Source organism: Pectinophora gossypiella, chromosome 23 (genome assembly GCF_024362695.1).
Source record: "Pectinophora gossypiella chromosome 23, ilPecGoss1.1, whole genome shotgun sequence".
NCBI classification, from domain to species: Eukaryota; Metazoa; Arthropoda; class Insecta; order Lepidoptera; family Gelechiidae; genus Pectinophora; species Pectinophora gossypiella.
The window spans coordinates 9,724,122-9,749,710 of NC_065426.1; the positions used below are offsets into that span (position 1 = coordinate 9,724,122).

At 39.2% G+C, this 25,589-nt stretch overlaps 1 protein-coding gene and 1 non-coding gene across 2 annotated transcripts; both read left to right on the forward strand.

The window, feature by feature from the left end:
- The first annotated feature begins 2,289 nt into the window (after positions 1–2,289).
- On the forward strand, positions 2,290–2,361 carry Trnag-ucc (transfer RNA glycine (anticodon UCC)). Its single transcript has one exon. It is a non-coding gene; the product is annotated as a tRNA-Gly (tRNA).
- A 16,631-nt stretch (positions 2,362–18,992) lies between these two features.
- On the forward strand, positions 18,993–25,196 carry LOC126377474 (uncharacterized). The gene is made up of 9 exons (XM_050025207.1): positions 18,993–19,089; positions 19,644–19,739; positions 20,600–20,685; positions 21,154–21,283; positions 21,582–21,725; positions 22,494–22,678; positions 23,151–23,252; positions 24,258–24,390; positions 25,186–25,196. The coding sequence occupies exons 1-9, from the start codon at positions 18,993–18,995 to the stop codon at positions 25,194–25,196; spliced, it is 984 nt and encodes a 327-aa protein (XP_049881164.1).
- The last annotated feature ends 393 nt before the right edge of the window (positions 25,197–25,589 follow it).

Consider the following 25,589-nt stretch of genomic DNA (forward strand, 5'->3'; position numbering starts at 1 on the left):
TTAGTATGGAATCAAACCAATAAACTATTGCGTGGTAATTGTGACTACAATATCAACTGACCTAGTTTACAGGGCAGGTGTTATAAATTACAGCAAAATCGCTCAAATGTGACTTTCATCGAAATTTAGTCGTAATTTCTTCAACTGTACGTTTCTTACAAATAGCTTGGTTTAGGGTTCCTTGTACGAAAGCAAAGAACCATGAGCGCAGTTCAAAAAATTCAAAAATATCTTTAAAGAAAAATAAATAAAAATAGAGAAATATCTTTATCTTTATCTTTTTTTTTATCTTTTTTTTTATTTATTTATTTATTTTTTCTCTTCTTCTATTTTACTTTTTAGCGCGCTACACTGCAGCTGTGCAAGTGAACTATATCCTCTGCCGAAGGTTGTCTGGAAGAGATCGCTCTTAGCGATAAGGCCGCCTTTGTCCACCTTAGAATAAGTTTATCCTGTAAATGTTTTGTGAATTTGTGTGCAATAAAGCGTTTTATTATTATTATTATTAAAACAAAATGAAACAGCCCAAAGAGACCTGGCGACGCTCGGTTGTCCGACAGTTGAAAATTGTCGGCATGTCATGGGAGGAAGCCACAAAGGCTGCAAAAGATCGCGAGGAGTGGAAATCTCTTATTCGAGCCCTACATCCCAACAGGGAATATAAGAATTAGAAGAAGTAGGTAACATAGTAACACTTTGAATAGTCAATTTTTACAAAACGAACACCTTATCCATATAAACATGAAACAGTAGGACTAGGGCCCTGTGCAGGGAGGTATTCTGGCCACGTCTTTCCCTCAGCGTTACAGATTCCGTAGTAGTTTTACAGCTAGTTACATAATATATGTAATTTAATTTTTGACGTTCAAAAAGCGCTATATATGTAAGCCAATTTTGAAAAATATTTGTGAATTTTGAATTTGAATTTTGAATCCGCCTTAAAATTACTGCAACTTCTCAAAATCTGAGAGTATAGCCGAGGAAAAGTAGCTAGAAGAAAAGCCTCAGCACAGGGCCCTAGACGTTGTTAAAAAAGAACATAAAATATTGTAATACATTTCAAGCCTCGGAGCCTCCACCACAAAGGTACACCCTCCCCCCCTCCCCCCACCCCTCTCACACCATAAATGGACTCTTGTCCCAATTGGGTTAGCAAAAAAGAAAGATGGAAACGTCTAAACTTAATTTTCTGCCAATATTTGCATACCATATTTTTTTAGCAATCAAATACCAGGAAAATTACCTACACTATTTCCATGACTGGAGATTTCTTATATTCAAAGAAGTTATGTCACATTAACTTTTTTGACAAACTAAACCGTAAGTCTCAATAAATGTCAAATATGATAGTGCGACAGGGTTCTAAAGTGGGTACATGATATTGCTCATGACTGTATATAAAATGGGGCCCCGTGACTTTTTTTTTAAATTAACGTGACTTATTGTAGATTTGCCGCAGATGGCATTAACTACTTAGCCGGACAAATGGGGAGCGCTGAAGGCTCTCACCCGCTCCACAGGCAACAAATTATAGCTACAGAACCCCAAATACAGATGTTTAAATATCACTTAGCTGATTTTTTATTTCCTTAAACTTAGGGTGTTTCTTAAGGGTCAAATAGGTTCCGTTCGGCTGACTCCTGTGAGAAAGTAGGGTCTTAAAAGGAAGTCAGAATTTTAGGGTCAATTTAAAGGGTTAAAATGTTATTGTTCAAATTATAATGATGTTTTGATCACTATTGCACCTTCCTGTAGTTATTTTTAATTTTTGAGTATCAAAGATCATTTCCAATTTCAATACTACGTAACATACGGGGCTTGCGATCCGGAGGTCCCGGGTTCGAATCCCGGTGAGGACATATCACAAAAATCACTTTGTGATCCCTAATTTGGTTAGGACATTACAGGCTGATCACCTGATTGTCCGAAAGTAAGACGATCCGTGTTTCGGGAGGCACGTTAAGCCGTTGGTCCCGGTTACTACTTACTGATGTAAGTACGTAGTCGTTACATGAGCCATGTCAGGAGCCTATGGCGGCTCAATAATAACCCTGACACCAGAGTTGATGAGCTTGGTAATTCACCTCACAACCCACACGATAGAAGAAGAAGACTACTTACAATATTTATTAAAAATACATTTCATCATAAAATACCTTGACATCATTTGCTAACGTATTTTTCTTTATACAAAAGTGCACTGACCGTCTAATCGGATGACGTCATCGCAGACGCCCGATAAAGCAATCGTTAGAAAGTAATAATTTATTTCGCCGCAAGCAAGCAGATGCGTTGGTGGTGTAATGGTCAGCATAGTTGCCTTCCAAGCAGTTGATCCGGGTTCGATTCCCGGCCAACGCACTCTTTTTGTGAATTTAATAAATGTTTTTTTACATAGTACTTTACGTATATCATGGTATGTAATTATGCGTTACATTTTTAATCATTAATCAAGTTTTTTTTAATTTCATGTTTAGAATCATTTTAATATAATTTATAAATAAGTATCATAATACAAAAAACATTAAAAAAATATAATTGTACTTATGTTACTTATCTAATCTGAAACGGTGATAATTAGTGTGATAAGATAAAGTCTAAATAAAAAAACTAATCTTACAATACCTAGTAGTTATAGAAGAATACTTTATTAATTCTTCAAAAATAACAATACGTCACAAATACAAACTTAAAAACTATAGCTATAGAAGTATACAATACTTTATAATATTCATATTTACAATATTCATATTTATTCGTAATAAATCATTCATATTACATATCAAACAATAGATTACGTTCTACGTATAGAACAAATCAAATCAAATCAAATCAAATATACTTTATTGCACAGAACTAAAATTTCAACAATCAGACATAACACATGAAAACAGTACAATTTGGGCGGCCTTATTGCTCTAGAGCAATTTCTTCCAGGCAACCCCCAAAAGGAAACAAACATTTGCAAACAACTTGGATGCGGGATGGTGCAATAAAAAATAAATACCTAAAAGTAAAACTAAAGTTAATATATTAATAAATACTCAATATAATATAAACCATATATACTAAAAATATACCTAACCATAATCAGAGAAAACTATAATAATAAATAAAAGACTATACACACACATACAAAACAAGTATTGAAATAAATAAAATACATCATAATAATAGTAATATCCTAAGAATATCCGCATAAGGATTCAAAATGAACTCGCAACTGGTTTTTGAAGCTCTGAAGAGAGTTAGCGACTCTGATGGAAGCAGGTAAGGAGTTCCATAAACGCACAGCTTGCACAGTAAAAGACTGGCCGTAGTAGTCAGTTCGATGGGTGGGAGCTACCAATAGCATCCTAGTGCACGATCGAGGCAGCCGTTCGTGAACTTCCGTCCTCAAACTAAAACGCTCTTTGAGGTAAGGGGGAGTATTGGGATTATGAAGGATATTGAAAAGGAGTGAGAGGATATGGGAATTTCGCCGAAGTCGTATAGGGAGCCACTTGAGCTGCGCACGGTACACCGACACATGAACAGTGCATTCTCATTACAAATTAAACTATAATTAAACAAATACAGTATGGTATAACAGTCAGGATTATCACTACACGTGTTCAGCGGTGAAGAAAAACATCTAGCAAACCCACGTTCCCGAGAAATGCATTTTCGGAGGTATGTGACCTAATCTGTATTAGGCTGATTTTCCCTTCGCAAGTTGGAAGGTCAAACAGGCAGTCGCTTCTGTAAAAAACCGGACCTGTCAAATCTTCAGGTTAGGTAAGCGGACCCTGTGAAAAATGGGATAATGCAAGGGAGAATGCTAGGCCGCATTGGAGTAGCGTGGTGGAGTATGCTCCATACCTTCTCTGGTTGGTTGAAGGGAGGTCTGTGCCCAGCAGTGGGACGATGTTAAAAGTGTACGTAAACGGCCTCCGTCGTCCAGTGGTTGAGCGTTAGGCTCACGATCCGGAAGTCCCAGGTTCAAATCCCGGTGGGGACATATCACAAAAATCACTTTGTGATCCCTAGTTTGGTTAGGACATTACAGGCTGATCACCTGATTGTCCAAAAAGTAAGATGATCCGTGCTTCGGAAGGCACGTTAAGCCGTTGGTCCCGGTTACTACTTACTGATGTAAGTAAGTAGTCGTTACATGAGCCATGTCAGGGGCCTTTGGCGGCTCAGTAATAACCCCAACACCAGGGTCGATGAGGTTGGTATTCCATCTCACAACCCACACGATAGAAGAAGACTGTACTTACAATATTTATTGGTAAGCGTGGCCAATTATTGGTCAGCAAAAATTTAGTATCGATCACCATCGACTCGCAAAGAAGAAGAAGAAGTGTACGTCGTCATACTTAGGTATTCCACAAAAAAACTTCACTATTATGACGTAAAACAAAGACCGTGATACGAGGAACCGTGAATAAGTGACAGATTACAATCTTGACAGTAAGTAATTAGTATTCTATACGTATGACGTTCTTTGAAGTAGTATCTTTTATTATTTGCCGAAATGTTGTGTCATAGAGTTAAAGCGAACTTGCATGACTGTTTAGATCACAATAGAACAGGACAATGCCATGGTTATTTAAAAAAAAAACACGAAGGTCTTTTAAATTGTATTTTTTATTTATAAAACCATATGGGTGTAATTGATCAGATGGTCCTTCTACCCTGAACAGGGGGGTTATTTATTTATTTATTTATTTATTTGGCTCACAAAACAGGTTGGGATTACAACACTAAAAATAGGTACAAAAAAAGAATGTTTTGAACTAGATCCCAGCCCAAGACATGTGTGCTCAGCGTAGCCAAATGTTACGAAGCTTGTACGGAATGTTTGTTGCGGCATCTAGTTTTACAAAATACATAAAACGTAAATGTACCAGGTGCATTACCTGTTGCATTACACAAACAATATTGCAAGGTTAAAAGCAATATTGCAATTTGACATTTGCGCATGCAAAAGTAAGTACGCAATGGAAACAAATGTCAAATAGCAATATTGCTTTCTTACGTGAATTGCTTCGATGTGGCCATTTTAACCCCCCTGGCGTGCGTGTATGAAGCGATTGATGAATGTAGAGGAAGCAAGAGAAGTGTGTCAGGGTCGAAACAAATGGAATTCCATAGTATTACCTAGGTCTATACGAGTAGGACGATTGAGAATTTTGTTTTACTGGGAAGTCTCTCTCTCTCTCTCTCTCTATTTAAGAGCTGTGCTCTTGTCGGTGGAGTAATCGCCATTCCTCTCTTCTTCCCGCCAAATCCTTCACCTCCCGATACGACATGACCTGCATCTTCTCTTTTATTTGTTTCATAAATGTTCTCCTAGGTCTACCCCTTCCTCTCTTCCCTTCAATGATTCCTTCTATAATGTTTGTTATAAATGAATCGTGTCGTATCAGGTGACTATACTGGGTCCGAAATTCCCAGTGGTTCTACCAGTAAGTCTATTGGGAAGGAAATTCCCAGTAGTTCAACTGGTAAGACTACTCGGCTTTTTTTTTGACGTGACTTATTGTAGATTTGCCGCAGATGGCATTAACTACATGGCCGGTCAAATGAAGAACGCTGAGGGCTCTCACCCGGTATAAAATTTAAGACAACAGGCCTGAGGGTGCCCAGTTGGGCGCGAACCTCGGCTCAGGGCGTCATCTAAGAGGAAGAATATTTGAAAGTGATGAAATGTATCTTTAGAAACGCGGTTTTATGAAGTAAATAAAGTACCTATCTAGTCATAACAAGAACATATATATCAGGCGCAATGAAAACCCTAATACAAAAATTGATGCGATCGGTCATCGACTTTATCACAACCCACGCCAAAAAAAGGCTACAAAAATAACCTGGAAAGTCCATTGTGTCAGTTCTCAAGAACATGATACCACATTTGTTAATTAGTGAAGATGGTATACGATAGCGCTTACATTAAACAGTGAATCATGCGCAAGTAACAATTCCACACATGTCGTCTTTTACGAGAAATTGGGACGAAGATAAGTAATTTATTAGTATTATTTTGGTGCCGATTCTAGCTTCAAACGTTTTTTTTTATTTAAGTATTTATTATTATTAAGGCCTTAAACAACACTGGTATTAATGCAATGTCCTGCAAAATTGCATAAGCAATTTGACTGCAAGATCAAAGTCTCACTAAGACGTGGTTAATTTATTTTGTTATTTGACAATTCTAACGCTGTTGCGGAATGGCCAAGGGATGGTATGCGATATCAAGGCAGACCACCAGCCCAATGGTCAGATGACACTGTGAGGTACACCGGAAAGTAATGGATGAGACTTGCACAGGACCGGAAAGGATGGCGTGAAAGATAGAAGGCCTGTACCCAGCAGTGGGTGGATAAAGGCTAAGTAAATAGATAGAAAACTCTATCCCTTTCTTGCACTTATTGTAAGTGAAGGACGGTATTTTTAAAACTGACAAAATAAAGTTATGTTTGTGTCTGTCGTATTACTTGAATGCCTTTCTTTCACTTCATTACATTAGCTACAAATATTCTATGCTGCTCTCATCCCCTCTATATCATAATATATATAATGTTTAATATCTTCCAAGCCTAATGATTGCCTGGAAGAGATTGCTACTTAGCAATAAGGCCGCTTATTGTTACTCTTTACATTTATTTTTTGTTTTGTATTTCTGTTTTTCCTGTGTGTTCAATAAAGTATTTGTTATGTTATGTTATGTTAATTACTAGGCCGGACAAATGGAGAGCGCTAACGGCCCTCACTCGGTAGAAATATTTCAATCTTAATACTGTAAGACAGTAAATGTGGGGGTGAGTTGCCCCTATAGATGTTGTCTTATAATGAGATGTTAGTTTCCCAGGGCGTGGAATGAGGCACCTAACTCAGAGAATAGGGGGAGAATAAGATTAAAATGTTGGGCGCCATATAGAAGATCCCCTCCTATTGCAAACAAAGCCAAGGTATTGGAAATAATAAAGATTTCACTTTTAACAATGGTATATTTGGTTCAACAATTTCACAATGAAATAATATGAAGTCAGTCGGTTACAAACCATCCTAATGTAAATTAAGAAATAAATCTATTACTATAACATGATATCTTAACTTAGTATTATTCCTATGAGGAAAAGTAAAGTGTCAGGACGGCAGGTCTTGACAAAAGGCATGGAGTATGTACTGAGGATAAATACTCCATGTATTAGTAGAAAATCATCTTGAGAGCATAGCACTATCCATAATAAGTTAAATTAATCATGAAGAAGAGATATTTAGATGGTATCCAGAGATTTTAACACCAAACTGGAATTATGTACATTAATGACCGCAGCAGGAACTGACCCTGACGGCAAAAGCAGACAATGAACACAAATGGTAGTCATGGCTGGGGAGCTAGACCCTGAAGGAAAACCTTGAAGTTGATTTTTGAAGTTAGTCTTTACAGTTGATCATTCTAGTAGAACTTTAACACTGGACTCTGCCGGTGGACTTTGACCCCTGTAACAAAATGACATGTTACAGCTCTGTCAACCCCGTTACGACGCGGAATTATAGGTAAAAACACTCACCACATCACGTGGGACGATATTATAACAGCATTCCCCCTAGTCGATGGACTAAACCATTGTTTTTATACTGAAAGAAAGAACGTGAGGTTAGGTCATTGTCATGAACATATGAAGCTCATAATTGCCAACGTTCCACGATAATAACCATCTAAACACTCACCAGAAGACTTCACCATCCTTTCATCGTAATATATGTGGCTTATACACCACTTTAAAGAAATAATCGCGACGGGACTAAATTGCCATCGTCATCGCGTAAACGAAATGTCAAACGAACATAACTTTTTCCCGGCGCGTAGGCACACACCTGTATGCCATACAGCCAAGTGGGAAGTGTAAAAAAAAAACGTGTTACAGTTCCGTTTTAGTTGAGGAAGAAAAATTTTATTTAAAAATTTTAAATTTTTAAATAAAATTTTTCGCTACACTCTAGTAACGAAAGAGAAATAACAAGCGACTCCTGATGAGTTAACTTGTTATGAACGTACATTTACCTTACAAAGGTAAAAGAATGGAAAGAAATAAACATGATCACCATGTATCAAACTTGAAAACACATCTCCTATAATCCAAGGGGAAAAGGATTAGTACATTCCGCACTAGCCTTGTGCTTACCAGAGTTAAAATTTGGGGATTCTCCCAAGAAAACACATTGCACATAGGCAACATATGTTTGAAACAAATCAAAGAAACACCCTGGTGGTGTCAGACGACAACTCAAAGAATTAAATCTAACACTGCTTAACCTTACATAAACATACAAACATCTTGAATATGGTCAAGTTAAAGGAAAACCTACCTAACTTTTAAATTTAAAATAACAGATTAAACCTTATGCCTACGTTTTACTTAGTCATGGCCATGACACTAAACTTATTTCAAGTAAAAACCTACTTAAGTACTAAAAAAAAAAACTTAATCTATTTTCTTTTTATATATATGAGTGAATATCCTTGGCGTCATTTGGGTGGCAATCAAACACCCACCAAATGCATAAACAAGGCCTACGGATATTACTCGAACGAGGGAAATCTCATCAAATGGATCACCTTCCTATAGGGATGACCACTTAACAGGTAATGTCCTTGAACACAACCTTGAAAGTGAGAGAAGACCTAAACTTCCTCACTAGGACCTCGAACAACAAGATCTTTAATGTGGAAGGAACCCAAAGGTTTACCTTCTAAGGTTTTCAATGAATAAACTACGTTACCTAGCTTTTTATGCACTACACATTTTTCAAACTTAGGGGCTAGTTTAGCAGAAAAGTGCTTGGGAGCGCTGGACAAAGGAAAACATCTTTTATAAATAATTTGACCTTCCCGCAATTCCAAAGGACGCTTCCTAAGATTATAATATTTTACATTGTGTTGATATGCCTTTTTAAGGTGACATTCAACTTTCTTGAAGACTTCAGCCATACGAGGCAACCGAGAAGCAAAAGTTTGGGTATCTACTACTATGGTAGACCCATCACAAGGTGAAGAATCTTTTGTATAAGTAGCACCATCGATGACCATCTCTCTACCATGATTTAGATAAAAGGCAGTATATTTTGTACTTTCGTGGACCGAAGTATTGAGCGCACACTGGATTTCCTGAATGTTCTGATCCCATTTACGATGATCAGAACGCACGAGGGAAGCAATAGCACGAACAACATCACGATTCACTCGTTCAGTTTGATTACACTGAGGATGGTATCGAGGATTATAGAATATATGAGGTACTCCGAAAGAAGTTAAAGAATCTCTAAACTCTTTAGAAGTGAATTGAGGACCGTTGTCGGTATACAGGATACGACATACGCCATGGACTAGAAAAACATGTTTCTCAAGACATTTCACAATGGCCTTAGAAGTTGCACTACGCAAAGGAAATAAAAGAACATACTTACTGAAATAATCAGAGACCACGAATAAGTATTGATTGCGAGAATAAGAAGAAGGGAAAGGACCTAATATATCGCATGATATAGCCTCCCAAGGTTTAGTAACTTGACGGGGGTTACCCATCAGACCAGGCCTAGCAGTATTGACCGGCTTGTATGAACGACATACCTCACAATTGTCAACATATGATTTTACATCTTTAAATAAGGAAGGCCAGAAATATATGGAAGAAATTTTCTTGTGGGTCTTAGCCACACCGAAATGACCGGAAGAAGGCTCATCATGATATTTTCGAAGAACTTCTACATATTTTTCACGGGGAACAACGATTTTCCAATCGTGTTGAGAAATAAGATGATATTTATTTTTAGATAAACGACATAGTTTACCATTTACTACCGAGAAATTAGGATAACGACGAGGATTTTTAGTACAACCGTTAAAGACTTTAATATACCAAGGATCAGAAATAGTGTAGGGATCAATTTCAATTGAGTCAATCTTGATTCTAGACAAAGCATCAGGTATCACATGTTCTTTACCTTTCCTGTGAATTATATCAAAATCGAACTGACTCAAACGACATGCCCATCTATTTAGACGACCACTCGGATTACTAAGATTCTGAAACCATTGCAACGAGGCATGATCGGTTATAATATAACATTTGCTACCCTCAACATAAGGACGGTATAACTCCAGAGAATAAATCACAGCTAACAGTTCTCTTTCTGTCGCTGAGTAATTGATTTCTTGGGCGTTTAATGTTCTGCTACAATAAGCGATAGGGTGATCAATACCATCGACCCTTTGAGTTAAAACAGCACCAATAGCAAACGAGGAAGCATCCGTATGGATGTAAAATGGCTGAGAGAAATCAGGACATTGTAGAATAGGTGACGAGATAAGAGCAGATTTAAGTTGGGTGAAAGCTTCTTCAGCTTCCGGAGACCATGTAAAAGGTACCTTCTTACTAGTAAGTCGAGACAAAGGTCTAGCAACATGAGAGAAATTTGGGATAAAACGACGGTACCAACCCGCCATTCCCAAGAAACGTTTAACTGACTTCGCGTCAGTTGGCGTTGGAAAATTCGCAATAACATCCACTTTAGAGGGATCGGTCCTAAGACCATATCGATCGACTACGAAACCGAGATATTTAAGTTCTGATCGGCAGAAAAATGACTTTTTCACGTTAATAGTGAGATTAGCGAATCTTAGTTTTTCATAGACCGCTTTTAGAATTTTCACGTGTTCTTCAAAAGAACTGGTACAGATAATGATGTCGTCAAAGAAACAAAACACTTTGTTATCAAATTGAGAGGAGAAAAGATTATCCATTAGCCTTTGCATGGTAGCGGAGGCTCCTACAAGACCAAAACACATGACCTTGTAATGAAATAGCCCACGGCCAGGAACCGTGAAAGCAGTTTTCTCTTTCGAAGAGGTAGAGAGAGGAATCTGATGATACGCAGCACTCAAGTCAAGAGAAGTTAAGTATTTAGCATCGCGAAGATTGTCCATAATATAATTAATATATGGCAGTGGATAGGCATCAGGTTTTGACACTGAATTTAACCTTCTACTATCTAAACACAGACGAATATCACCATTGGCTTTAGGTACCATGGTTACTGGAGAATTCCAAGGAGAGAAAGATGGTTCAACAATATCATGTTGGAGCATTCGGTTTAACTCACCGTCTAGAAGTTTAAGTTTTTCAGGACTAATACGATAATATTTTTGTTTTATGGGTTTCGCATCGCCTGTTTCTATAACATGTTCTATTAAATGAGTACGACCAAGGCCGACTAACTCTGAATCAATATTTGAGAAAAGTTGTTTAACGTTAACAATTTCTTGTTTTTGAAAATCAGAAAGAGAATCTAAATTGCGCAAGCCATTTTCTTTGACACTTGCTACATTGTATAAATCGACAGGCTCTATTGCAGGTAGACACGCCAGAACTTCTGGGGCTAAATTAAATGATTTCCAGAAATTAATTCCGAAATGTAATGGAAGTTTAATTTCGGGTTGAATGTAAAATTGAATGAGCTTAACCTCATTGTTATATTCAATAGGAATATCCATGTAAAATTGGCAAATGTATTCGTGACCACTCGCCACTTTCAAAAATACAGGGGACTTTAAATTACACAATGGGATACCAAGATTTTTAAAGAATTTATGAGCATTGTTTCCTAAAATAGAACAAGCGGCTCCACAGTCGAGTAGACCAGAAATTTTAATACCATAGACTTTAACCGTTAAATAAGGGCGAAAGTCTTTAGAATTAGGATTAAATATCGCCTCCCTGCAGGATTCAGATCCCAGAGAGACTAAGCAATCTAGTTTTTTGGATTAGAATGAGAATTACAATTTGGGCAAAGAGGAGTCTTTACCCCCTTCTTACCACATTTAAAGCAAACTACTTCCTTAGATGCATTACACCGATTTGTGGAATGATTCGTTCCACCACAGCGAAAGCAAGTCGAAGAACGATTAACAGAAGCGACAGGAATGTTTTTAGAAAAATCCCTAGAGGATTTAGGTTTGCATTTAAAGTTGAAATCCGGAGCTACGGAATTTTTAGAGAAATTTGGTTCTATAAAGTTGTCAATCCTATGTTTTGACAATTCCAAACGTTTACCTATCTGTTGTAATTGTTGGATGGTAGTGACATCAATCATCCGAATTTCCCTACTATATTCAGGACGAATATTCCGCAAGATGATGTCGAGTTTATCGCTCTCAGAAAGCTCTTTACTCAAACGAGACATCATACCTAGTATGATGGACAAATATATGACAATGGATTCATCTTTCGCTTGTGTTCGCGAACGAATCTCTTCAAGAAGACGAAAGTCGTAGTCAGGTAAATCAAAATCTGATTTCAAAGCAGAAACCAGTTCACTATAGTTAGAAAAACGACATTTATTGGCGCGGTACCAGCATAAAGCGGGACCATCCACCAAGTCAGTAAAACCAGTGTAAATATCATCAACAAGAATGTTCCGTGCCGAACACAGCTCCTCCAAGCGAGCCAGGAAAACGCGAACACAGGAATCACCCTTAAATTTCAAATTCAACGAGTTGAGGTTATATTTCTTTTCATGAGAAATAATAGTTTCATATTTGTTAATACACGACGGACGGTTTAATTCATGCTCGGAATCTGAAGATGAATCGGAAGTGATATCATTATTGGCCAATGATAACAATAAAGAAGTTTTCAATTTTTCAAGGTCATCGGTCGGACGTTCTATGCGAGACAACCGCCAAAGCAAATACTGAGCACGGCCTAGAATACGCTGATGGGCCGAAGGAGATTTGTCAGGACTCGATAAACAAGAGATGATTTCATTTATTTTTGATGTCAAAGTTTTATGTTCATCATCAAGATCACACTCAAAACCCTCAGATGGTACAACTATACTGCCGCGACGGGCTTGTTTACAAGTTTGTCGAAATAATTTTCGTAATTGCTCAACAGTATTATCCCGATCAACCTTTACATTCCGAATAGAAAGTTCATGAATAAGTTCATCTTTCAACAAGAAGTTAATATTAGCATTGAGTTCCGCCATTCTGAGTAAACAAAGTAAGAACAGTATACCAGATAAGTGAGAAAGAAATATGGTTATATCCCTAATGTATGTGAATACAGTTATAGTACTTTAAGTACTAACAAAATGTAATGAAGAAAACATAAATTATAAGTAACACCCCTATAGGGTACTTATCTACATGCTACTATGGTCCTATGTATCAAATTTATGAATACTATGTTCCTATGTAACCACTAACAAATAAAATAAGATAAAAACCCACAGTTTATTACTATGTCTATGTAAGAAGTTCTATGTGCTCTGAGTCACTATGTTTATAATTGTATAAATTACTAGAAAAAGGAATTGTGTCACTATAGTCCTATGTGATATTAAAAGTATATGACTATGGCCCTATGTAAGCTAACTCAGCTCAAAATAAGAAAAAGAAATCTGAGAGATACTATGGTCCTGTCAATAAAATTATCACTATGTCCTTATGCAACAACAACTGGAGATATGCTAAATTTCAAGTTTAAACCATACCTACTTATAAATAGAAAAGTAAAGTCATAAATGTGTACCTATTAAAAGAAAACACACCCTATTTGCTATAAAGTTACACCATGTGCTTATAACTAGGTTATGTTACAAAGAACAAAGAAAGTGAAATACCTACTAATTTCCAACCATGCTTTTCTGAGCCAAACGTTGGGCGCTTACTGTAAGTACAGTGAATGTGGGGGTGAGTTGCCCCTATAGATGTTGTCTTATAATGAGATGTTAGTTTCCCAGGGCGTGGAATGAGGCACCTAACTCAGAGAATAGGGGGAGAATAAGATTAAAATGTTGGGCGCCATATAGAAGATCCCCTCCTATTGCAAACAAAGCCAAGGTATTGGAAATAATAAAGATTTCACTTTTAACAATGGTATATTTGGTTCAACAATTTCACAATGAAATAATATGAAGTCAGTCGGTTACAAACCATCCTAATGTAAATTAAGAAATAAATCTATTACTATAACATGATATCTTAACTTAGTATTATTCCTATGAGGAAAAGTAAAGTGTCAGGACGGCAGGTCTTGACAAAAGGCATGGAGTATGTACTGAGGATAAATACTCCATGTATTAGTAGAAAATCATCTTGAGAGCATAGCACTATCCATAATAAGTTAAATTAATCATGAAGAAGAGATATTTAGATGGTATCCAGAGATTTTAACACCAAACTGGAATTATGTACATTAATGACCGCAGCAGGAACTGACCCTGACGGCAAAAGCAGACAATGAACACAAATGGTAGTCATGGCTGGGGAGCTAGACCCTGAAGGAAAACCTTGAAGTTGATTTTTGAAGTTAGTCTTTACAGTTGATCATTCTAGTAGAACTTTAACACTGGACTCTGCCGGTGGACTTTGACCCCTGTAACAAAATGACATGTTACAGCTCTGTCAACCCCGTTACGACGCGGAATTATAGGTAAAAACACTCACCACATCACGTGGGACGATATTATAACAGCATTCCCCCTAGTCGATGGACTAAACCATTGTTTTTATACTGAAAGAAAGAACGTGAGGTTAGGTCATTGTCATGAACATATGAAGCTCATAATTGCCAACGTTCCACGATAATAACCATCTAAACACTCACCAGAAGACTTCACCATCCTTTCATCGTAATATATGTGGCTTATACACCACTTTAAAGAAATAATCGCGACGGGACTAAATTGCCATCGTCATCGCGTAAACGAAATGTCAAACGAACATAACTTTTTCCCGGCGCGTAGGCACACACCTGTATGCCATACAGCCAAGTGGGAAGTGTAAAAAAAAAACGTGTTACAATACTTTCAAGGACAGAACGTCTAATGACGTTCCGATTCTAATTTGTCATACTACCTATTATGAATCATTAATGACCCATGGTCTCCGCCCGTGAAAGGGTTAAAGTTCAGTATCGAAAGTTATCTTCTGTATACTTGTAGCTCTGCCCACCCTATAACGAATGGCTCTTTACGTCTCTACTCATTTGGAAAATTTCGATGTTTCTTGTTGACATTATGCCCTAAAAATAATGATGGAAATGCAATAACACAGTTCATCTCTTCAACATCAACAAATATTGCATTCACGAATTCTCGAATTTTCTGTCAGATTGTCTGTAGTTCTGAATGAGTGAAGTCCAATTGTTAATTAATTATTTCTAAAAAAAAATGTCGGTGAAATTGTGTAAAAACGTATTTTTCGTCACTTTAACATTCAGCAGTAAGTTTGTGTTTTATTTCGTTTGTTCTAGGATCTATACCAGTGGTTCCTAACCTTTTAATGTCACTACCCCTGTAAACATACATACATACATACATAAACTCACGCCCGTAATCCCTAATGGGGTGGGCAGAGCCACAAGTAATCAAAAACAACTTGCAGCCACTGTTGATACGATGTCGTTAGCTGGATATGATGAACCTTATGGTGATAAGGGATCAGCCTATCGCCCATAACATTAGTCCATCATGTTAGAGGACACAATCCCTCTGTCGGTTTTTACGACATGCCCGGGAAGACAAGCAGCTGAACGTTTTCTATGTTTTTTATTTGCTCCCAGAACAGCATAGAAGCGCCCAGAACAGCATAGAAGCGCCCCCCTAAACAAATATGGAAATTGAGTTTACCCCTAATTTAAAATAATTAAAACCACACAAAACGAATATATTAAGTTTATTATGTAATTAAAAAAATGCTCATATAGGTAACTAGTAAAGTAATACATAAATCTCGGAGTTAACTAGTGCGAAGGTTGTGTCAGGGTTATTATTGAGCCGCCAAAGGCCCCTGACATGGCTCATGTAACGACTACTTACTTACATCAGTAAGTAGTAACCGGGACCAACGGCTTAACGTGGCTTCCGAAGCACGGTTCATCTTACTTTTTGGACAATGAGGTGATCAGCATGTAATGTCCATTATTAATGTCCTAACCAAACTAGGGACCACAAAGTGATTTTGTGATATGTCCCCACCGGGATTAGAACCCCGGACCTCCGGATCGTGAGCCTAACGCTCATCCACTGGACCACGGAGGCCGTTGTTTTCACCACTGTTCACAAATAATTCGCCGGGCTCAGTGACTGAACTGTTTCTCTTTGACCTCTGACTACTGGGATACAGTCATGACCTCATGTTTTGTTTACCAGGTGTGATAGTGGTCGGCGGTCAGTTCTTCGAGTGTCACAGTGACTCCAGTTTCGAACCCGAGGAGGGGCCGCTGGAAGAGATAGAATTCAGTTGGATCGCCACGCTGCAGTACATTAGTGGTAAGCTTTTAGTTCTTTTAGACAACGTGTGAGTTTACACCATAGTGTCACTGGTTTGGATCCCGACTGCCATAGAGGCAGCCAATCAGCTCGCGACACCAAACACTTCAGGACCCCGATACCGACCCCGCCGGCGTGGTCGACGACTTCCCTCAATCAGCGCTTATAGCTATCGACATAGGGTCGATTAATTCTTTCAAATATTTTTCCTCTCAGACGACGCCCTGAGCCGAGGTTCCCGCCCAACTGGGCACCCTTAGGCCTGTTGTCTTAAATGTTGTACCGGGTGAGAGCCTTCAGCGCTCCCCATTTGTCTGGCCAAGTAGTTGCGGCAAATATACAATAAGTCACGTCAAAAAAAAAAAAGAATCCCGACTTGGGTTCTCAACCTCTGAATTAGATATTATGAGTATGTGGTTTCCAGTATCTGTGCCCTGTTAATGGAATCAGACTCGCTCCCTATTACATGGAACATAAATATAGCTGGCATGAATAGGTGTATTACTTCCGCACAATATTCCAGGAAGAGGAAATGACTGAAAACCAGCGCTGGATGGCGCCATAGCATGGCTCCATCACAGCACAAGCTGAGCCATTTCCTTTTGCCCGTATTCGTAATATTCATAATTACCTAGTACTTATAGCAAATGTAATTGTTACTGGCAATAAATTTATTTCATTCTTATTCTTATTCTTATACATCTCTGCATTCCCCTTCGAGAATGCCGGTTCAAATCCCGTCCGCCTGAGTTTTTCTGTTTAAATTTCTCTTTGTAATGATCATCATCAATTTAAGAGCCACGCTCTTGTCAGTGCAGCAATTTCCATGCTACTTCTTAGACACACACACAGGTCACAGGGACTGTAACCTGGAATCTGACAGAGGGCAGCAGTAACTGTCAGTACTATTCAGAGGCGGAGGACAGGAGTCCTAGTATAGTAACCGGGACCAACGGCTTAATGTGCCTTCCGAAGCACGAATCATCTTACTTTCCGACAATCAGATGATCAGCCTGTAATGTAACCAAGCTATCACAAAGTGATTTTTGTGATATGTCCCCACCGGGATTCGAACCTGGGACCTCCGGATCGTGAGCCCAACGCTCAACCACTGGACCACAGAGGCCGTTATGTTATGTGTTGTGTTTCATTCATTGTTTGCAGTTAAGAAAGGCACCCCACACTACTTCCGCGTGCCCCGCGTGGTGCTCATCAGCAGACGGTTCGTGCTGTCCACAGCAACAGATGCTGCCGAGGTCCCTGACGGGTACGCTCTGTAAGTGCCTTTTGTACACAGACGCACATTGATATGTAAAGTACTACAGATTGCACATGAGCGCTCAAATAGTGGCGCGAAAAGTTAGAGCAAAAATAGCGATGCATGCTCTAACATTGCGCAGTCCGCGATTAGGCGACGAACTGGCAACACGTGTATTATTTGTATAACCCGACCGCTTTACGAATCACCACGTGCTAAACAAGTTAAAACGATGACCGTACGTACTTAATTTTTGCCGATTTTATTGAATCTTATACCGCTGTGTGAATGTATAGTTAAGTTAGCTAAGTTAGTCAGAATGTATCTTAATTGAGGTAGTCAAAGGTATATAGCATTTTTTTGACATGACTTATTGTAGATATGCCGCAGATGGCATTAACTACTTGGCCGGACCAATGGGGAGCGCTGAAGGCTCTCACCCGGTACAAAATTTAAGACAACAGGCCTGAGGGTGCCCAGTTGGGCGCGAACCTCGGCTCAGGGCGTCGTCTGAGAGGTAGAATATTAGAAAGAATTAATCGACCCTAGCGGGTCGATAGCGATAAGCGCTGAATGTATATGTGTGTCGTAGATTTTACTTAAATAAACTTTTTTATTATTATTATTATTTGTATGTCGTTTCCATATCTCGGGTCTACGGAGTCCCGGACTTTTGGAAAGCGTGCGTGGGGCCGAAGCCAACACGTAGAGGCCCCTTAAGACAGTTTAATCTAAATGTGGTGTGACACCAACCGGCGATTATCCCTGTATGCACTATGGGAGTGCACCTTATTATTAATGAGGGAGGTACATAGCAAGATGAACTAAGCACCCACATCTCACCAAGCTTTCTGTTAGACCAACGATGGGTGGTGAGCCGTATCGCCGTCTATTTCGGTCGAGTTGACTTTGTTAGTGTAAACTGCACGTAAGATAATAACTCATTGGTGCGAGTCCGGTCCCCGATACCGACCCCGCCGGCGTGGTCGACGACTTCCCTCAATCAGCGCTTATCGCTATCGACCCACTAGGGTCGATTAATTCTTTCAAATATTTTTCCTCTCAGACGACGCCCTGAGCCGAGGTTCGCGCCCAACTAGGCACCCTCAGGCCTATTGTGTTAAACGCTCAGCCTTCAGCCTTCAGCGCTCCCCGTTTGTATGGCCAAGTAGTTAATGCCATCTGCGGCAAATCTACAATAAGTCACGTTAAAAAAAGCAAATCCGGTACTAGGTTTGGACTGGCTCTAATATTTTCACAAATGGGTAAATAAGACTTGGTCTTTGATACTTTTCCATACAGCGGCAACGTAGTCTTCGGCGACTACGAGAGAGACGAGGAAGAGTGTCACTTGCATCCCGAAGAAATAGCTTCAGGTGCTGAGTGCAAGCCAGCCATCATGCTTATGCCGATAGCTGATGTTCTACTGCATCCGGAGTACAAGCACTTCGGAGCGAAGAACAGCATTGCTCTCATGAAGCTGCTTAAATCCGTTTCGTCTCGTAAGTAGCAGTTTAGGGCCATGGGCCTTATTTCTGAATCGCTTCCCTTCAAGTGACGTTTGAAAATATATATCTATTTCACGTAGCATATCAAAACTTGTCATTGACAAGATGAGACAGATGATAAATCATCGTTTACATGCGCATTTATTTCTTATTGCACCATCTCGTGTTCCAATGCATAAACTTCATTCACATCATATCCCTAGCATTATCCCGTTTTTCACAAGGTCCGCTCACCTAACCTGAAATTTGACAGGTCCGGTTTTTTACAGAAGCGACTACCTGTCTGACTGCAGACTACCTACCATTTTTCGGAACGTTTTGTCTATTTTTATACTCTCAAAACATCATAATAAAAAAAATCTGTTAAAATAAAATAAATTTATAAATAAATAATAATGTAATTAAGAAAGTTTCACGACGCGGTGGCGCTTCTGCACTGTACTGTCGTGAAATGTAAATAACTCAAGTTTTCCTTCATAAGTTGACGTTAGTGTTGTCATTGCGTGACGCGCCCGACACAAGCATGTTAATTTACTTTTATTTTTCAGAATACGTATTGCCAGTATGTCTACCATTCAAGAATTTCATAATGAGACGCGGAAGACAGACGACAGAGAAACTATATCATATAGATTATGCTAACGGTAAGTTAGTGGATCACTCAACGGCCTATGTGGTCCAGTGGTTGAGCGTTCGACTCACGATCCGGAGGCCCCGGGTTCGAATCCCGGTGGGGACGTATCACAAAAATCACTTTGTGATCCCTAGTTTGGTTAGGACATTACAGGCTGTTCCCCTGATTGTCCGAAAGTAAGATGATCCCTGCTTCGGAAGGCACGTTAAGCCGTTGGTCCCGGTTACTACTTATTGATGTAAGTAAGTAGTCGTTACATGAGCGAGCCATGTTAGGGGCCTTTGGCAGCTCAATAGTAACCCTGACACCAGGGTTGATGAGGCTGGTATTCTACCTCACAACCCACATGACAAGAAGAAGAAGTGGATCACTAAATAAACATAAAGGTGCTGATTCCTGTAGACGCCCTCTAAGTTATACCTGTCATTTTCTTATCCGCCGAAAAGGAAAGGGACGGGTAATCGACAGACATAAAATTTACGGAACACACGTCAATTTTAGGCAAGAATTTTAAAACCCTCCCAAATGTTTTATTGGCCAATAACCCAGACATAATTAAGTTAACAGCACACGTCAAACGGGTTGCATACCAGCGAGATGCCTATTTTGATTGCACGGGTTTGTCATTCAGTTAAAACAAACAGTTGTCAATCATCCGTCCTTTTCCTTTTCGGCAGATAGGAAAATGACGGGTATAACTCAAAATAAAATTAGGAGGTATCTGCACAAATCGGGACCAATGTGAGAATGTGTTTCGAGTTAGTGTGTGTGTGTGTGCGCGGATTATGGATGGATAATAACTTGAGGTTTGATGAGTTTTGTCATCGATTTTTTTTCTTCAGAAGAATCTGATAAGGAATCCGATTGCAGATGTACCAAGAGACTTAATAACAGAAGAAAAAGAAGTACAAAAACTTAGTTTACTACCCAGAGAACTTTGCTATCTATATGACGAAGTAAGTACAAAACATGTGCTGAACTGGGAACGAATAGAAAACAGAATATGTTCAGCATGTCGAAGAAACAACCAAGGGATATTGCTCTTTTGAACATGATGGAATATATGGACTGTAAATTTGGTAGCCTGCACCATAATGATGTTACAACCTCTTTGGTCTAATAGTTGAGTGTTGGGTTACCTCACAATCCACAGGATTAGCAAATATTTTACAATCGATTTAATCGATCTTCTTCTTCTTTGCGAGTCGATGGCGATCGAAGCCAAATTTTTGCTGACCAATAATTGGCCACGCTTACGGCATTGTCAGTGGCTTCGTACAGGTCTTTAATAGTGTAATCGATTGTATCTAACAATTATTAGATTAGGCTGTTTTTTATTCATTCCCAGTAAAAATGCAGCAGTCCAACAGAGGGAGGCAGAAGGGGACTAGCATCTAACGATGTTAATGTTGTATGACTTTTAGCAACCAGAAAATTCAACGAGTTTTGTCAAGAACCGCATGGCATGCTCAACAGGATGTGGAATGCACTCTGGTGCCCCAAGTTTAGTACATGAGAAGACTGGACATTGGTCAGTAGTGGCGATAGCAATAGGTAGGTAACAGATTACATTATATTATTTCTGCAGTGCATCGGGAATGTTTGCCAAAACATACGTGGACTCCTTTCCCAGACTGCGGTGGCTCTGCCGTCAAGTGCGCGCAATACAATTTAAAACTGTTTGGTACAGTATTACAGTGCGACATTATGCCGCTGCTTTTTTCTGCCGCGCGGCGAAAAACTCGTAGTACGCGCCTGCCCTTAGTATCGGACCGTGGTCCGAATCGACTAATTACTCTTAATAAATGGGTTGTCAAACACCGCGGCCTTACCATTTTGCATTTACTTGCAGGAGGGTCTTCGTGTCCAGACCCTCTCAGACCGCGTCGACCACCGTCTCCTCCGCGCCACATCCTGATACATCCCTATGTCCCCTGGATCACAGCTGCCATCGCTGGCAAGGCTGTGGGGGCCTTCGCCAAAGATGACCCATTTGGTAAGAAACTTAACATGTAAGCTCACGACGGCTCCGGCCAAGTAGTTAATGCCATCTGCGGCAAATCTACAATAAGTCACGTCAAAAAAAAAAAAAGCTCACGACGGTAGTTAGAGGTACATCCATCGCAAAATGAACTAAGTACCCACACCTCACCGAGCTTTCTGTTTGACCAACGTATGGTCAAGCCAACTGCGTTTATACAACTGCATGCATTTTTTTTAAGGCACGATCTTGGTTCCATCGTGTCCTAGTGAGATAGGGCCCTAATAAGGGTCTCAGGGTCACTTTTGAACTGCCGAAGGTCCCTAACGGAGGTCATCTATCCACCAATCATTCGTCAATCATTTGTATTTATTCAAACAAAAATCGACCTTATTATTACTGTTACCTTATTAGTACTGATTTCTGTTTTAATCCTAAATCATGATTGACGAATATGAAATTGTTGTAATTATTATTATTGCGTATGGCAAACTAAAATAAAATATCCTGCTTAAGCTCCCCTAACCAAGTTTCTGCCGCATCCGTCACACAATGCAGCTCGGCTATGCCACCTGGGAACCGGTGCAGAGGGCACTCGTTCACTATGTGAGATATGGTTTGATCCGGGTGACCACATTCACAGATTTAATAGATGTAATATCTCTCTATCATGGCCAATTCTTAAAGTTTTCTTTTTAGGGGAAGAGGTGTTTTTACTTTATGATGTATGTCAAATTTTATTTATTAATTTAGGATTATCGATGACAAAATTTTTTCATCCAGGCTTCATGATGCCCAGAGCATCACTATACGATTTCCAAGGGTTCCACAAGTGGATCGGACACTGGTGGATGGGAGGACCACGCTGCCAGGACCGAGGGGACGCGGCGGACGACCTCATGAGGTTCTACCACGAGATCTTCCAGGTGCAGCCTGCGACTCATACTCGGATGGACTACTATCTTGAGGTGAGCTTTCGTTTTTTTTTGTTCTTGGAAGCACAGCTATTTACAGGTCCATAAATAATTTTGTTTTTTTCTTCAGCATTGCACCCGAGCGAAGCCGGGGCGGGTTAACATAAAACACAAAACTCGGTGAGGCGTAGGTAATTAGTTCATCTTGCGTTGGATGTACTGACTACTGCAATTAGAAATATTAGAATGTAGTCGTGAGCTTATGTTCGTCATCATCAATTTAAGAGCCACACTCTTGTCGGTGTAGCATTTTCCATTCCAGTCTATCAAAGGCCAATTCCTTGACTTCCCTATAAGACACGACGTTAACCTTTTCTTTAATCTGTTCCATGTAAGCTCTTCTTGGTTTTCCCCTTCCTCTCTTTCCTTCTAGTTTTCCTTCTATGATCTTTTTTTAAAAAATTCGTCGTGTCTTAAAAACTATTGTTGGAGCTTATGTTGTATGTTTTTTTTGTTTTTATCCCAGATTGACGCAGCCCTCGGCACCCTCATCGTCTGCGTCAAGGTCGGTATGCCATACAAGCTGGGTCAGCCCAAAGTATGGGAACTGGATACCCCTGTCGTCAGAGTAAGTTTAAATAAGAAAACTATATGTAGTGTTTACATAAGTACATAAACACATCTTATTGTAACGTAGTTATAATTAAATATATAAATAAATATGTATATTATAAAATACTTAAATCGATATAATCGGTTCGCATATATATTCTGTCGTCTCGGGCAATGCACTACGCGGTGGCCACAATTAAAAAGTAAACTGTACAGTCATGAACAATATAATGTACCCACTTTAGGACTCTGTCGCACTAACATATTTGATATTTAGTGAGACTTACAGTTCAATTTGTCAAAAAAGTTAATGTGACATGGTACCAAAGTGTATACATATTAATGCTCGTGTCGTGACGTGACCGTATGGGGTGGAGTGAAGACGTAGTGTGTGGCAACGAGCCGATATTTATTTACATAATTATGTTGAGGCGAATACACTACACTACACTACACTATACTACACTACACTACACTACGGGTATGATAGATAATTTACTTGGCTATGTTTATAAGTCTAAATATAAGAGAAAGCGCCGTAATCTTTTAATATACAATTTATTTTTAAAACTTAGCAAGTAGATGGTCTTCCAATGCATTGTGAGGCAAGTTCGTCCACAAAAGAAAAAACGTATTATTAGTAACAAATCAAACGGCCTCCGTGGTCCAGTGGTTGAGCGCTGGGCTCACGATCCGGAGGTCCTGGGTTCGATTCCCGGTGGGGACATATTATCATAAAACATTCTTTGTGGTCCCTAGTTTGATTAGGACAGTACAGGCTGATCACCTAATTGTCCGAAAGTAAGACGATCCGTGCTTCGGAAGGCACGTTAAGCCGTTGGTCCCAGTTACTACTTATTGATATAAGTACGTAGTCTTTATATCAGTCATGTCAGGGGCCTTTGGTGGCTCAATAGGAACCGTGACACCAGGGTTGATGAGGTTAGTAATTCACCTCACAACCCACACGATAGAAGTAACAAATCGTAGGCCTAGACGTTAAATAGATTTTTTTTTTCAGGTGAAAATACCAGTAATCCCGTTCTCAAACACATATAGAATGCAAATAGAGGCATGGGCTTATAATACAACGGAGTCTTCCGATTCAGGAGGAGAGGAAGAGAATGAATGCGATAGTGCCGAATCTGAAGGCTGTACGTAACAATCCTTATAATAACATTACAGCTACACCACCGAAGGAGTAGGCAAAGGTCTTTCGTATGTAGTACATACAAACATACATAAACTCACGCCCGTAATCCCTAATGGGGTGGGCAGAGCCACAAAAATCAAAGACAACTTGCAGCCACTGTTGATACGATGTCGTAAGCTGATGGATCGTGTGTAATGTTGTCCGATATTCGACTGAATATCGATTAATAATCGATTATACTCTAATAATTGTTAGATTGTCGATTGTAAAATGTTCGCTAATCGAGTGAGTTGTGAGATGAATTACCAACCTCATCAACCTCGGATTATTATTGAGCCACCAAAGGTCCCTGACATGACTCATGTATCGACTACGTACTTACTTATCAGTAAGTAGTAACCGGGACCAACGGCTTGACGTGCCCTCGGAAGCACGATCACCTTACTTGCAGACTTTCCAGTGATCAGCCTGTAATGTCTTAACCATACTAGGGATCACAAAGAGATTTTTGAATAAAATAGTTTATTTTGGTGATATGTCCACACCGGGATTCCACCCTGGTACAGTCATGAGCAATATAATATACCCACTTTAGGACTCTGTCGCACTAACATATTTGACATTTAGTGAGACTTACAGTTCAATTTGTCAAAAAAGTTAATGTGACATGGTACCAAAGTGTGTGAATATTAATGCTCGTGACCGTACCTACGGATCGTGAACCCAACGCTCCAATAGCCGAACGACCTTCATCTTAAATATAACAAAACACCTAATTATTGTCTTTTTTTTTCAGGTTCTCAATAAGTTCACTCTGAGTACGGAAAAATATTAAATGCATCGTACTTCACTACATAAATGTGTACGAGTTACGTACTCGTACTAATGTCAGACTCAACACCATGGACAAAGTTAATTAAAACATAACATAACATAACAAATACTTTATTGCACAAACAGGAAAAAACAAAATACAAAACAAAAGAGAAATAGAATTAGTACAATAGGCGGCCTTATTGCTAAGTAGCAATCTCTTCCAGGCAACCTTTAAGTATAAGAGATATTGAATATTAGGTAATATAGCGGGATAGTTAAAAAAAAAAAAAAAAACAAAAAAAATGTGTGCGGGGTTAAAAATGCTTGAACCTGGGCCATAGAATAAAAAATAAAACAATAGACACTCTCCGTCCCGCACTAATC

Bases quoted from the DNA above. Each gene is read 5' to 3' on its own strand.
- LOC126377474 (XM_050025207.1), top strand. From the start codon at position 18,993: ATGCCGATAGCTGATGTTCTACTGCATCCGGAGTACAAGCACTTCGGA. The intron at 20,686-21,153 runs GTAAGTACAAAA...TATGACTTTTAG, and splicing joins TTTGCTATCTATATGACGAA to CAACCAGAAAATTCAACGAG. The intron at 23,253-24,257 runs GTAAGTTTAAAT...TTTTTTTTTCAG, and splicing joins TGGATACCCCTGTCGTCAGA to GTGAAAATACCAGTAATCCC.